Here is a 15,933-nt window from a genome sequence, read left to right as displayed (position 1 = left end):
GGAGCTGAGCAAATACACCTCTAACCCGATATAACGTGACCCGATATAACACAAATTCGGATATAACGTGGTAAAGCAGCGCTCCGGGGGGGGGGGGGGGGGCGGCGCCTGCACTCTCCGGTGGATCAAAGCAAGTTTGATATAACACAGTTTCACCTATAACACGGTATGATTGTTTGGCTCCCGAGTACAGCGTTACGTCGGGGTAGAGGTGTAATTCATACTGACTGATTTATTTGGCTAATTTAGCTTCTTTGTGTTCAGTTATCTGTGATCAGTTTGAGATTCTCAAATTTGCTATTTAAGAAGAGTCACTAAATAATTTCTGGAAATGATTCTTATCTCCAGATTTCTGAAAAAAAAAATCTTTTGTATTGTGGTAGCACTTAAGAGTCTCAGTAATGCACCAGGACTATATTGTACCAAGTGCTGTACAGACAGACCCCACCTGAAAGCGCTTAATATTTTATATTCTAGTCATGCTGTGATAGTTTTGATTGGACAGGTCACCTGGTATCATTTCTATTCCCTGATCATATAGCATAAATCTAGAATTAAACTTCTGGTTGTAAGAATGTTAGATGGGGTGGGATCTGAGTTACCTAGGAAAGAATTCTCTGTAGTATCTGGCTGGTGAATCTTGCCCATATGCTCAGGGTTTAGCTGATCACCATATTTGGGGTCGGGAAGGAATTTTCCTCCAGGGCAGGTTGGAAGAGACCCTGGAGGTTTTTCGCCTTCCTCCGTAGCATGGGGCACGGGTCACTTGCTGGAGGATTCTCTGCTCCTTGAAGTCTTTAAACCACGGTTTGAGGACTTGAATAGCTCAGACATAGGTGAGAGGTTTTTCGCAGGAGTGGGTGGGTGAGATTCTGTGGCCTGTGTTGTCCAGGAGGTTGGACTAGATGATCATAATGGTCCCTTCTGAGCTTAGTATCTATGAAACATTCATTTTCTTTAAATATTTGCAATATTCACTTAAATTTTGCTGCTTCTTTCAACACTAACAGAACTAACTAATACGACTGAAATAGTTATTATATGCAAGCAATCTGCACAAATCAAAACTTCAGTCACTCACTCAGACACCTCCTTGGGCATGACAGGGAACTGCAAAAACTAAGATTATTAAGCATTGAGATAGTCTGCCACCCTCAGTTATGTCATATTGAGAATGAGACCATAAGCTCTTCTGGTCAGGGATTGTCAAGCTGGATGCTGTAATAACAGAAGTAAAACTAATGCTTGGGTGAGTCCCCTCATGAGTTATTGACCACTGGCCCCTGCATGAGTTATTAACAGAATGATAACCTCAACAGCTCAAAAGTGATACAGTGTACGAAAACCTATGGTATACTGATGTGTACGTGCCAAGATGAAAATTCCAGAAAGGTATCTTCAAATATATTGAGATCCACGAGGCAGGTATTCACAGTGCTGGGAGGTTCTTGAGTTTCATATTATGGCAACGGTTTAATTGTTAAGACTAGCTCCATTTATTTTTCCACTCTATATTTCCTTTCCTTTGGGTCCCTGTTAGCTATTCATCCTTCTTTTATTAGTGGGCTTTGTTTATTCATTTGCTCCCCATTTTGTTCAATTTCTCTCCTTTCAGTTTGGGTTATGCTGCCTCCTTAGAGCATTTCTCTCACCTATAAAGGAGGTTTGCGCTGTGATTCTCTCAGACTAGCTTTTTCCCAGTGGCTTCTGCAAGAGTAAAGCAAGATTGGCTAGAATCATGCACCACTAGTATATCTGTATTGCCATATTAGAGCATGGAGTGTCTGTAGATAGCTGGAAATCCCTCAGGGATGTATTCCCATATAGTTTTGTTCCTTGGTGCCCTAGAACCTATAGAAAACTCTGGGCATACTCCAAGACTCCAACACATAGCTTGATGAAAAGGGATACTTACTAGGAAACTCATTACCACTCTTGGTTTACATTTGAAGTGCTTCTGCAGTAGTTCAGTGGGGATACAAATCTAGCTCAACTGAAGTCAGGATTGAACCTCCAGGTTGCTGAAAAGTATTGGAAGATCCAGGGCTACTCTGCTGAAACATTTGGTTAACTTACATGCACATGCAAACAGTTGTGAATAAAGGCTGGATACTGAACAGCAATTTAATTAACTTCCTGTCCTAACTCTTTCAACATAACACATGAGTAGATAAATTGTCTCATAAAAATAACATTTCTTGCTTTATGGTTGAAGGTGCCTACAGTTGATACTATTTCCCATTCATTTTACTCTTAACAGTCACAATGGAGCATTTCACAGGTGGTGCTGTAGTTCATTAGACTTTTCAGAACTCCCTTTTGCAAAATGGAATGCAATTAAAACTTGAGTGAAAGTGATCTTATGTGGTCAAACACTCAGCTGTTTGCTATTCCTGGGCTACGTTCCCCATATTCAGATAGACTTCAAAGGCTGGGTTGTTGCCTTCAGCTAATGCTTATATACACACATGCAAAATTGACTTCACGGCTTAATGGGCTGCAGAAGCAAGAAATCCGATTCGCAGGAGAACTCCATCTGCTGTTGCAGCTGCAACTTTCATTGTTTCTTTTTTTTTTTAAAAACCACAGTAACCAAACAATCACAGTTGGCATGGCATCAGACAAGGCAAGAGCCTTTTGGCCGGGAGAAAATAAAACAGATGATGAAATATGTTTAAACCATATGCCGGGAATCAAACACTATCTCATCTGATTGTCTTCAAACACGAAAAAGCAAAGCGGCCATTTTACAGAATCCTCACTAGGACAAATCTTGAAACAAATGGTAGGAAAGACTTGATTGAGGTTTACACCCTAATTTCCAGTGATTTCCCATTAAACAAACTGTACTTATTTGCTAAAGAATTTTATACTTTATAAAATTACACAGTATAAAAGTACATTATACTTACTGAATAATAGGCAATGCATGTTTTCCTTTAATCAGAGACCCAATACTATTTTAAAATAATTTATAAGATCATATGTAACCAGCAGATACTCAGCTCTTCTCTTTTACCATAAGAAACAAATTGAAATGGGTTTTGAGGGCTAAAAATCTATAGGGGAGACCTCTGTATATTTGACCTGACTTTTATACAGATGATGTACTTCCCCTCCGCCCCCATCTCATTTGAAATGAGGCATATTTCCTCCATTATTTTTTACTACTGTTTCAGTTATAAACACAGATAATTATATCTGAAATAACATGAGCCAGTTAGTTTGCAGTAGTGACATATGGGCTGTTTAAAAAAATCCAAATATGGTTAAAGCTGCATCTGTACTTTGGTGTCAATTCATTATCTTCAATGGAGCTGAAATGATATTCATCTGCTGAGAATCTGACCCTATATTTTAAGCTCATCTCTGTGGAAGAGTTCATCTTTGAATACTTCTCTCTTCCTCTTCATTGCTTTGTATCTTAATACAAGTTGTTGCTGTCCTTCACTGTGATTTTTAACCAATAAATGTTCCCATTTTCTCCTTTCCCACCTTTCCCATGCTAAAGGCTGTTATGTCTCCATTATGAAGGGTTGAACTCTAAATTTTAATATCAGGAATTCAGTAAAGTGCAAATATATACTCCCCAAAGATTATAAATGAGAATTCTAATTACTATTTTTCTGGGTTCCGGATCAGTCTCAAATACAACATGAGCAGTTACCAAGGCTGTCAAAACAGAAAGGACACTTTACTGTTCCTCTCAATATGCCAGTCATTCTGTCAATACTATATACTCCTGTATAGCCCCATAGTTGTGTCCCCTTCCAGGTTCTTGCATCTTCCTCAGAAGCATGGGGTACTTGCCACTGTTGGAGTCAGGTTACTGTGCTAGATGGATAAATGGTCTGATCAGATGGAGATATTGACATTGGAGAAGGGGGCATACCTCAAAGTCCAGATCCAGCCCTACATCTTTCTATGCCACTGGGTAAGTCTGCACCGGAGATGGAAGCTACAATTTCCAGCTTGATTAGACATACTTGCACTAGCTCTAAGAGAGCTAGCATTCTAAAAATAGCAATGTAGCCATGGCAGCACAAGTGGCAGGAGGAGCCAGCCACCAGAGTACATACCTAGAATCTTGGATGGGCTATTACTTTGGGCAGCTAGTCCCTCCCACTGCCATGGCTACACCTCTATTTTTAGTGAGCTAACTCAGCCAGACCTCATGCAGGACTGGAAATTACACCTTCCCTCTACAGCGTAGACATACCCACTGACACAATGGTCAGCACAGCTCCTTTAACACCACACTAAACAACACTTAAAGGATAATGTCATGACATGAGAGAGAGAAAGAAATGGAAGGGATTTGGTCCAAATATAAACACAGGAGGAACACAAAACCGAGAAGTAAAATGTCAAAGAATAAACATGGACTTTCTCTGAGGAAAGTATTGCTGAAGGGTAAGGGAAAGCTGATGGGCATGACCCACTGTGAGGGAAGCTTCCTAGCTTTCTAGTTTACAACATAAAATACCTAGAGAAAATATTAAGTATTTTCAGAGTGAGAGAATATAGTGATGAACTGTTTCTCATCTTACAAAAGAGTATCTAACAAAGATTCAGAATTTCCTAGCCTGGAGCACAGAGCCACTGACAGGAGACATTCATGTGGAGGAGACAACTGAAGGAACATTGAACTTGATCCATTAGGAACTCTGCATTTTAACACGCAATTTACAGATCTGTGTGTGTTTGTAGTTATACAAGCCACGCTCATGCCAGGCTCTTTTCTCGTGCCCCTAGATGAACAATTCCATAAATATTTATATTGTCCCCTTTCCCATGAAGTAATTCCAAAAGTCTCATTGGGAAAGCTGCTGAGCACCACACTTATTATGAAGCAACTGCTGGTGACAGTCTGATGTCGTTGTGGCTTGTACAGCAGCAGAATTCTCTGGAAATCCCATGAGCCTGAAGATAAAGCATATCCTAGGCAAGATATGCCTGAGTGAGCATTTTATTACTCACAAATCTCTTAAGCAAAAGTAAAGAAAAGCAAGCTGGTAATAAGAAGCAGAGTAGAGATGGAAGATGAAGGATTTAAAATAAAGAGGGGGGGGGGGGAATGCACTTACAATCCCCCTCCCACACTTGCAAGCTCCTGTTTTGAAATAAGTTGGGCAGGAATAACAAAGATCCTCTCCTACCTCTTTTCAAAATTGAAGCATCAGCCAAAAAATATTCCCAAAACATGGCATCTCTTCCCTCCCACCCCACCTTGTTGCCACCAAAACAGAATCCTCTACAAATTATACTGAGCAGACAGAAGGGTACAATTTATACCTTCCATTTGTTTTCTGCTAGGCCATTGAATCCAGAGCCCATACTCTTTGTAATATTTTTGGCATAAATCTAAAAAGTTGTATATAGTTTATATAATTTAATTTCATGAAGAGTAAATACCTATATCAAAGTAGTAAATGAAAAACAATCTTACACTTTAAGCACTCACCTATAAGATTTATTTCATAAAAATGAACATGAAATCTCCTCAACTCTATTCCACTATACTAAAGATGAATATTTAGCAGCATGATCAGATCTATGGGCCTGATCCTCAAAACAATTGCATGAGTAGCCCTTATTCTTAGGGCTAGTCTCATTTACCTCAATGATACTATTTGTGAATGGAAGGACTGGTAACGTAAATTTTCAGGATTAGGCCCTGTATATTTAATCAGAAACATGCAGCTACTAAAAATTCTTTACTAGTTTTAAAAAGTGAAGTATCTGAAAATAAACGATTATCATGAATACATCACAGAAGGAGCCAATAGACATGTTCCTGAGAGCAAATTTTAGTAATGATTAGGACCACACAGTAAATGCTTCCAATCCTGGCCAAAACCCAAGCCAAATCAAAAGTATTTTTTGTATGTAAGATTGTGTAACTGTCTTTTTTCAGTGTTGGAATTTTCAGCTCACAAGCTCTATTTACTTCTAATTTGCTTTTTATCCTGAGATTCAAGTCACAAATTTACTATATCAAAAAGATTCTTATTAACTACAAAGGCTAGATTCAAGCTTCCCACAAATCTGGAAGTACTCAAGATAATGTGTTTTTGGTTCAAGCCTGTTATTTAATAGTAACTTATTATATGACTTGTAGCCTTTCGGACTAACCTGCTTGCTTGCATATATATATTTTTTCTTATTGTTTAAGTATTTCGTTTATTGTAATAGGTTTATAGATTTATATTAAAGTAAGTTTGGCTGTAATGCAAGAGACCTACAGGCCAAAAACCTGTATGTTAAGCTAAGGCAAAGTTAGCATATCTATATTAAGACCTTTTACCCAGAAAAGTAAAGTTGACATATATCTTGTTACCTACATAGATGAGTATCCACACATATGTCTAAGACCTTTTATCTAGACCAATAGACAATGGAAGAATGGCATAAGGGGGTTTTCAATTTGTACCCACAGACTTAACAGGTACACCACAAGGAAACTTATGTGCGTATGTACATGTCATCAGTATGCACATACATACTAGCCTATGGAGTAAGCATACCCTAACATTTTGTGGGCGAGGAATGAAATTTGGGCATAGGAGGAAGGATTTCCAGCACTTGTGCCCTATAAAAGAGGTGACCCACCTCGCCAGAGTACTCCACTTTACTCTATCTTACTTACTTTTACTCACTCTTTCTATTTTATTTTATTCTATCTGTCTACTATGACTACTACTATAAGTAGGCTATAATTGTTCTTCTTAAACTTTAAGTTTCAAGGGAACTAGGCTAAACTTGGTTTCCCTAAATTTTATTCTTAGTTTGTTTATTAGGTTTTGATTTTAAGTTTAAGTTAGTCAAGTAAACCCTAAGTTAGTTCTAATAGCTCTTAGTATTAGTTTCTTCTAAGCACTGCATCTCTCACTCAAAAATTGAGAAACCTGAATTGCAAGGCTGGTCCTGTGTCTCTTACCACCAGGTTATCAAGGAAGGGTGTGAGTATATTAACCAAAGCTTTGTTGCATATAATCCTATATTATCATATGTATCTTTTGAATAGCATAACTTTGTAACTCTGAGTATTTTACTATTTACTTACTATTATTGATTTTAATAAAAAGTCTTTAAGGCTATATCTGTCTCAGTGTGAGTTTCTTGTCATACCCCCCAAGGGTCCTTTATAAATTCTGTGGATTAAATTAAATTGATAAATTAAATTATGAATACACCCTACATCAGGCTACAGACTAGATAGATAGTATAGAATAGAAGAGGAAGAGGAATAGAGATAGAATAGAAAAAGAATACTCTAGCGAGGTGGGTATACTCCTGGCTGGCTCACCAGTCTGTAGCCTGATTTAGGATGTACTAACAATATTAATTTAATTTATCAATTTAATTCTTATTTAAATTAATTAATACTATTAATAATAATAATTATTATTATTAATAGTATGGGTTTTAGGCTCACCAATCTGTTTGATCAGAAGATAAAAGTTCTTGTCCATAATCAGGCATCACAGAATTTACAAAGGACCCTCAGGAGCCAACGCTAAGTGTGCAGAAAAATGGGCTTACCTTTGGAACACCTTCTCATGGCTGAGTATAGGGTAGCAGGTTTATTTTCTCTCTAATGCCCCTGTCGATGATTCATCTTGTCCTACAGTGAATTCTCTACTTGCAACTGAGTGCTCCTGTGAGGTTATGCTTTAGTCCCACCTCTTTTGGAGTAACAAAGTCCAATGACCTTACAAAAAAGTATTTGATCACAACTCTGGGCCCCCTGATCCTCATATTTTTCTCTCAGAGGCTATCAGCACTCCTTATCAGGGGCTTTATGCCATCTGCCCCATTAGCTGTTAGGGTAATCCAGACCCTCCTGCTATAGTGGATTCTAGTCCAGGGAGCTTATAGCCAGCAGCCAAGGTCTGAACCATCAGACTCATTGCTTCACCTCCCTGGACTTCTTCCTACCATAGCCCATCAGCAGGATTCTCTCATAGTGTCTAAACTTATCCTTTTCTCATAGCCAGGACTCCCCTCTGGAATTCTCCCAATAAATTCCCAAAGTACAGGTACAAATATAATCCAGTTTTACCCTCCTCAGGTTTGATCTTTCATTCTTTTCTGTTCTTCTTTCAGTCTTTTCTGTTCTGACCATCTCCCAGGGGTCTCTCCCTAGAACACCAAAGCCAGCCCCATTACAAAGGCTCACTGCCAGAAGTTACTCCACCTCAATGACTGTTTTGTGTCACTCCTAATCTCCTACCAGACTTTGCTACTTAGAAAAAAATTCCACGGCCAACACTCCCTGTAGGGATCCTCCTTGACCCTGACAGTCTTCCCCACTTACTTATAACAGAAGGTAACAGCAGACTTTCTCTCTGCAATCCCCTTCTAAGTTGTACTTCCATTCTTTAGAGTCACCTGCTCCTTCCCCAGCTGGGTTTCATCTTTAATTAATCCTGGCATACACTCCAGGTGCAATCAGGTAGCATAATTGGCCTCTCAGACCCATATTTATTCTTTCAGCACCAGGATGAGGCATATACCCCACTAGAGTACTTCTGCTAATTCTACCTTAAAAACATTTATACCTGGGTACTAATCTCCCTTTAAATGGTTTTCATAGCTGCTGTGTTTCTAATAATTATGGTCTTTAAAAATAGGAATGAACTCTAGGCTATGTAATACATGTTAGTACCAATACTTCCTTTGCTCAAAGGCATTTGCCACCTTCGATGAAAATACATCTTTTAGAGATTTTTTTAATCGTGTTTTAGATTTTAATAGAAAAAATCTTTGTGTGATGGTTAACACACATATAGAAAGGATATGCTCTATTAGAATAAGTGGGGTTTTAGAGTAACTTCTATAAATCCCTTATGTTTTCATCCATTACATAGCACTTCCCCATAAGGCTAGACCTACTATTTTAAGGCTTAATGTTCTGGCCAAGTATACATAAGGACTAGGGGAACAGGAGGGTGCAGAGTTTTATCTGCATGTTCATTTCCCTTTGACCAACTTCCTTATGGAAGTGCTTGAATGTGCATACTAACTGTGTATAGAGCCTAATAACTCTGTCATTAATGGATAAATCGTTGGCCCTGGTCATGTGGGGTGAGCAGAGATGGGAGGTACTGAACCTTATCTGAGAGGAACAAGATTTTTTTGGGGTGGGGGGTGGTAGTGAGGTAAATGCACAAGTGAATTGATTAGCTGGGGAGGTCTCTAGGGAGATAGCATGGACACAGCCAATTCTGACAGTGGAATAGGGACCAGTTCAGGGATGCCTTTGCAAGTATGTGTACTGTGGAGAACACTGGACAAGTGGAGTGGAAACCAAGACCAGCAGCAGTAGTTGAAGACCGAGGAACCTGACCTACTCTAACGATGACCTATTGTAGGTTGTTTGGGATGGCCACTATAAAAAAAATGAATATTGACAGCTGCAGCTGGGGAGACAGCAATTTTCCATTATACTCTTTATCTCCCCCTCTCCATCCCCCCAACATGCTCATTCTTTCCCTTTATGCACCCAAGGAAGTAGAGAAAAAGTAGAGCACCTGTTAACACTGCTTCCCAACGGCATGTCACAACAGGAGATGTGCACATCTCCACAGAGTTTGTGTAGCTTGGCACTTCTTCACACTGGTGGGCAAAGGAAGCATTTTGCCTCAAGTACACACAATTCTCTGCATGTAGACTGGTGACAGAACTCCTGTAGAAGTTAAAGTGAGTTTTGCATGTGAAAAAATTGCAAGCTCTGGCAACCAATTATTTAAGTGTCTGGGGCGTTTCATTTGAACCAAGTAATAAATTGAGGTTACATCTCAGTGTAACTGGATAATCAAAAAATGTGCATGAGTTATCACTAGAACAATCAATAAATTATCTGTTTGCCTCAAATCTCGGTGGACAGAAAGAGTTACAGTGACACTGATATTTCATTATTCATACAGCAGATGAACACTTGAACACTAGTCAACTGGCACTCTCTGATATATTAGTACCACAGTAACATCTTTGCATTGCTATAATTTTAGGGAAACAATGGATTATTAGTTGCATTTGGAGGTGGGGATGTTATCTGTGTTGTCACTCTTCATTGCTTAATAACCATCTAGGAGCTGGTCAAATTTAAATTTAATAAAGATAGTAAGTTTGGCATAAAACTCTGTATTTTCCTCATTTTAAAAAGAAACATCAAGTGTTTAATTTTAACAATGTTGAGTCCTTGTGGCACCTTAGAGACTAAAATTTATTTGGGCATAAGCTTTCATGGGCTAGAATCCACTTCATCAGATGCATGGAGTGGTAAATACAGTACCAGATATGCATCTGATGAAGTGGGTTCTAGCCCATGAAAGCTTATGCCCAAATAAATTTGTTAGTCTCTTAGGTGCCACAAGGACTCCTCATTGTTTTTGCTGATACAGACTAACACGGCTACAACTCTGAAATCTTTAAGAATGTTGTCAGTCTGCTTTAGCTCAAAAGGAGCCTAGTTTTTAAAATAAATTCCACTGATGTCATATCTTAAGTGATTTTACTAGACATGTTAAACTGGAAAGAATTTTCCTACTTTGACTTTTTTGACAGTGTTTATACAAATCAACATGTATTCACAACAAAAATGTCAAACAATGAAAAACAGCAGGGGTGACAGCATGATGAAATTCAACATGAGTACATATAAATGACACATTGGTTCCAGCAGACTGCCATTCTGCATGCAAATGTGTCTGTTTAACTTGGAAATTTGCAGAGTATCTTTACCACACTGACCCACTGTGCATGACATCTGTTGGATTGAAAGCCTGCATTTCGTTTATCACTGATTTCTTGAAAATGCCTCAAACCTGTTAGCTCTCCCCTCTGATAGCTGGGGGAACAAGCAGCAGCAAGATCTAATGTAGTTTATCTGTAAAGAAAGAGGAAGGAGGGAGGGAAGAGAGCATCACTGTAATGTTTCTATGCTTTTGCTGTTTCTATTTCCCTTCCCCAAAGGTATCAAAACAGCAGCCTCTGGCCCCATCTAGCTTCTACCTCCTCTTCTTTCCCTGTTCAGTAACCTCCCAACCCCTGAAATAGAACCCTATTATTTTCTTTTTAGTGGCTCCCTGTACAAGCCTCAGACATCAGAAAAGGGAACTTCCGAAAGGGTTTGGTGCCTCCTCACTAGATACAGTGGGCCTGATCTAAAACCCATTGATGGCAACAGAAAGACTCCCATTGGCTTCAATGGGCTTTGGATCAGGTCCAGTATGAGTAGCCCCCTACCTTCCCTCTCTCCCAAAGATGGAATTACTCACAAAGGGTCTGATCAGACAGGCAGATCTGCTAGCATGGACCCATCGGTCTCCACACAGGTGCGGGGATCTCCACTAGCAGGATGAGACCAGGCAACATATCTAACAATCAGGCCTTTAATAATTGATTCTGACACCTGTCATTTGCTATGTTTTTGTTTCTATCTGTAAACACAAATGAATGACTACCCAGGGAGAGTAAATTTTACTTTTTGGTTGCTACAGTTTGTTCCAAGGAAGCACCAATGTGACATTATATACTGTGTTTTTTAAAAGAAAAAAGGAACCTCTGAAATTATTTTTATTTCTTTATTTCTAACCTTTGAACAGAAAGAACGGGAGAAGGGTTCTAATCTGGCATTTATGTTTCGACTGCCTTTTGCTGCTGGAAGGGTTTTCAGCATCAGTATGTTGGACACCCTCCTGTACCAGGTACTGTACATGACAAAACCTAATTTTCTCTAACATACACTTTATCACAGCATAGATTTATATTTAATTGTTAGATGAGCCACTTTGTAATGTTTTGTTGTATGCTGGCTGATGTTTTATGTATCGGGTTATTATTGCTTTACCTTTAATATATGAAAAACAGTTATTTTTAAAGTAGTGTAAGGAAAAGTTTTATTTTCTTTACAGTATTACGGTTATAGAATTGATTTTTAGTAAAATGTTAACATTTTAAAGACATTATTTTAAGCATGTAACTCTCATGAGAATAGACAGATGATTCTGCAACTAGGGCTTCATACAGTGGCACACTGTGAATGTCCAGGAATCCACCCACACAGAACCAATTGCAGACCTGAGGCCATATAGGGCCAAGTTCTGGTTGGCCCTGTATACTGAGTGCACCAGAAAACTCATCAGAAGAACAACAAATAAAGGCTCATTTACTACACTCAGAAATATTTCCAATCCAATAAAAAAAAAATCCAATTAAAAAACCCCAAGAAAAAAAGGGTGTTTCACCAGGCTCCATGTCAGGGCTACAGAAGGGAATGCCAAGACAGAGCCAAGAGGTCACGTAGTATGCTCTGGATGTTAGTGTCTGTTCACTCACTAGCCCAACAGTGATCATAACGCACTATGCAAATTGTTCCTGCTCTTCACACTGAAAGATTGCACCTGGAGCTCTTCACAGCCAAAGTACAAGGGACATTAATAATGGATACTATAGGCATGCACTCATCTGGATTATGCCATTTACCATGTAGTTGCCAGCTCTGGGCTTGTAGTGTTCTGCTTTACAAAGTCAGATCCTTGTCCTGCAAATGACTGACTTGACTCATCTGAGTAATCCCACTGAAACCAACAGAATGATTCACATGAGTGATGTCACTCACATGTGTTTGCTGTAACAAGCCCACAGTGCTGGACTGTGCCACACTTATTTACAACAAATAGTACCTACCTCTACATTTCCACTTGGTGTGAGTTGGGATTGCAGAGTCTGGCTCTAACACAGCGGACTAAGTAAAGTCAACATGATGGTGATATAGCATGCAGAGCAACTTCTTGAGGCTAAGTATATCTATCAATTTTTTTCAATATAGGAGGTAGGTAAGTATATAGCTGCAAAAACAACAAAACCCCAAGATTTACAGCTATTCATCAATTGCTGTACATTTTGGAAATAAATGTATTTACTCGCAAGGCATATTCTAACCCTGCCCCAGAATATGAACACTGAATTTGGTGTTATTTTACAAGTGATAGATGAATGAGGACACTCTTATGGAAACAGTTTTTTGTTATTATTAACTCCTGCCATCTTCAGTATTTTATATTTGTTGTTATACATGATCAGCCAGAATTCCCTTTGTATACAGAATGTCATTACTGGATGGAGTGAGGCAATTTACAATCAATAGAGCTGGCTTGGAATTTCTTGGCAGAAAATTTTTCATTGGAAAAAAACTGATTTGTCCAAACCAAGTTCTTCATGTAAACGTATCTGTTTTGATGAACATTTCATTGGGAAGGTTTCTGAGCTCCAGGATGGAATTTCTGTGGGGAGAGAAGCAACAGCCTAGTGGTGAGGACACTCACTTGGGATCATAGAATCACAGAACATCAGGGTTGGAAGGGACCTCAGGAGGTCATCTAGTCTAACCCCCTGCTCAAAGCAGGACCTAATCCCCAACTAAGTCACTTTGTCAAGCCTGACCTTAAAAGCCTCTAAGGGAGGAGATTCCACCACCTCCCTAGGTAACCCATTCCAGGATTCACCACCCTCCTAGTGAAAAAGCTTCTCCTAATATCCAACCCAAACCTCCCACACTGCAATTTGAGACCATTACTCCTTGTTCTATCATGCAGGAGACTAGGTTCCATTCTCTGTCCCAAATCAGGTAGAGGATTTTTTTTTAAAAAGAGTATGGCAGTTCAGTTTAAACCAATTAAAGGAATGGTGTAGATCAGTGGTTCTCAAACTTTTTTTTCCTCAGATCACTTGAAAATTGCTGAGGGTCTCAGCGGACCACTTAATGATCTTTCCAAATGTTGTTTGTACTGTTAGCTAACTATTGTAAAGCACTTTGGATAAAAGCGCAATACAAAAAAAGCTTAATAATTAATGCTTTTTGGTCCTACAAATAAAAGCACAGCACTCATATTTTAATATCAGTAGTCTTACCTTTCTAATGTGGTGGATGTGTCCTCTCTCCCCCTCGCCATGGCAGACCCCGAGCTGGGGCTGGGAAAGAGGGCTGTCTCTCCCCGGCAGCCGCAGCCCTACAGCTGGGGAAAGTTGCCATTTCGCTGGCTGCCGCAGCCCAGCACATCCCAAATTCCCCCCACCCCCTATTCTCACCACACTTCCCCCTCCCACCTACCCCTTATTCCCCCCAAGGCCACCACCTCACCTTGCATGTGCATCTTCTCCAGGGCCCAGGCACCTAATTAGTAGCGCCATGCCTGCACCTTCATTCTCTCATACCAGGCGCACACCTTAGAGGGAACTATCCATGGACCACCTGAATGGAGCTCGCGGACCACAGTTTGAGAACCTCTGGTGTAGATAATACTTAGTCCTGCCATGAGTGCAGGGGACTGGACTAGATGACCTCTCAAGATCTCTTCCAGTCCAATGATTCTGCAATTCAGTGAGTCCTAATAAACAAACTAAACCAAAATAAGCCTGGTTTAAATCAAAGAAAGAATAGCCACACAGCCTTTTGCACCAGCTTAGCTAAACTAGCTTAAAAATACACCTTAAATTAAACCAGTACAACTTCTGGGTGTAGACAAGCCCTAAGTTTAACCTGCCGTAAAGGCTAATTATAAATCCAAGTCTGCAACTTTGACCAACAAGAATATATTGATTCTGTCTTGAACCAACCAAACATACAGCCAGCCACTGAAAGCCAGTACAGTGTCATGAGGGAAGAGGATTGACAGCTTTCCCTAAGCTCTGCCTCCCAATGCACAAGTAGGTAGATGGCACAGGACAGACTTGTTACAACTGAAGGAGACCATGGATAACCCTCTGCCCTTCCTGCAGCCCAGCCTAAGGGGAGAAGGATAGCTTAGATTCACTCATTTGAAAGTCAGAAGTGACCATTAGATCATCTAGTCTGACCTCTTGTATAACACGGACTATAGAATTTCATTCATTTACCTCTGCACTGAGCCCAGTAGCTTGTGTGGCAAAGCATCCTGTTTTGCTATGAAGGCATCAAGAGACAGAGAATCCACCACTTCCTTTGGTAGTTTGTTTCAACACCCTAGTTAAAAAAATGCCGTATTTCTAGTTTCAATTGGTCTGCTTTTAAATTCCAGCCATTGGTTCTTGTTATGCCTTTCTCTGCTAGATTAAAGAGCCCTTAATGCCTCATATTTTCACCAGAAAAGAATGACCTGTTGTGAATACATATATTTTTGTTCAGAATTCACACATGGTGCTGCTGACCTTGTAATCACCTGCTCATCTGTGCACTTAAACTTTCTTTTCTCTCTCTTTTTCTAATCTTGCAGTCATTTGTGAAGGATTATATGATCTCTATCACAAGACTTCTGCTGGGACTAGATACCACACCAGGATCTGGGTTTCTTTGTTCTGTAAGTTTTTTTTTAAGATGATTAAATGGTGCCATATAAGGTTCTGTACCCTCCACACAATACCACTGCTCTTTTCGTACTGTGGTTTCTCTCATGAGAGTCCTATGAAGGCAGTTATTCTCTTTATCTTCAGAGTAGGAGTTCAGTAAAATAGGTAGAAAACTTCACTACTTTTCTTACCTGCAAAACAAAAGAAACTTAAAAAGATATGTAAAGAAAAAATAAGGCAGAAAAAAACTGCAGATGTTATACCAGTGTTTGGAATTTAAATAAAGCTTTTGAAAAAACTCCATAGGTTATCTATATTACTTTTGTATGGAATAACAAACCCTTAAACTGAATTTAAAGAATATGAAAGTACCTATTAATGAAAGTTATTAGCTAGGTAAAGGCTAAATGTGGCTAGGACTTTATCCTGTGCTACCCCATTCACTTCAAATGAGTTTGCACTGGTGGTAAAAATCAGGGCAGAACTGAGCCCTAAATATCAGATAAAGATAGAAGGCAAAAGTTAGTTGAGTTTCACATACTGTATTTCCTGCTCCTAGGAAATTAGAGGCTTTATCATAGTTATTTGTTATTATATACT

The 15,933-nt window shown here is 39.4% G+C and overlaps 1 protein-coding gene across 4 annotated transcripts in view; it reads left to right on the top strand.

Annotated features, from left to right (window-relative positions):
- The window catches only part of KCNT2 (potassium sodium-activated channel subfamily T member 2), a 276,042-nt gene that overhangs the window by 229,327 nt on the left and 30,782 nt on the right, over nucleotides 1-15,933 (top strand). For all 4 annotated transcript variants that reach the window (XM_043552978.1, XM_037907612.2, XM_043552979.1 and 1 more), the window contains 2 exons: nucleotides 11,613-11,714; nucleotides 15,261-15,344. In XM_043552978.1, the coding sequence (XP_043408913.1) occupies nucleotides 11,613-11,714; nucleotides 15,261-15,344 (186 nt within the window). The remainder of the gene's footprint in view (nucleotides 1-11,612; nucleotides 11,715-15,260; nucleotides 15,345-15,933) is intronic.

This window comes from Chelonia mydas, chromosome 8 (assembly GCF_015237465.2).
Source record: "Chelonia mydas isolate rCheMyd1 chromosome 8, rCheMyd1.pri.v2, whole genome shotgun sequence".
NCBI lineage: Eukaryota > Metazoa > Chordata > Testudines > Cheloniidae > Chelonia > Chelonia mydas.
Note: the sequence above shows the minus strand (reverse complement) of the source record. Positions and strands in the feature narration are given on the sequence as shown.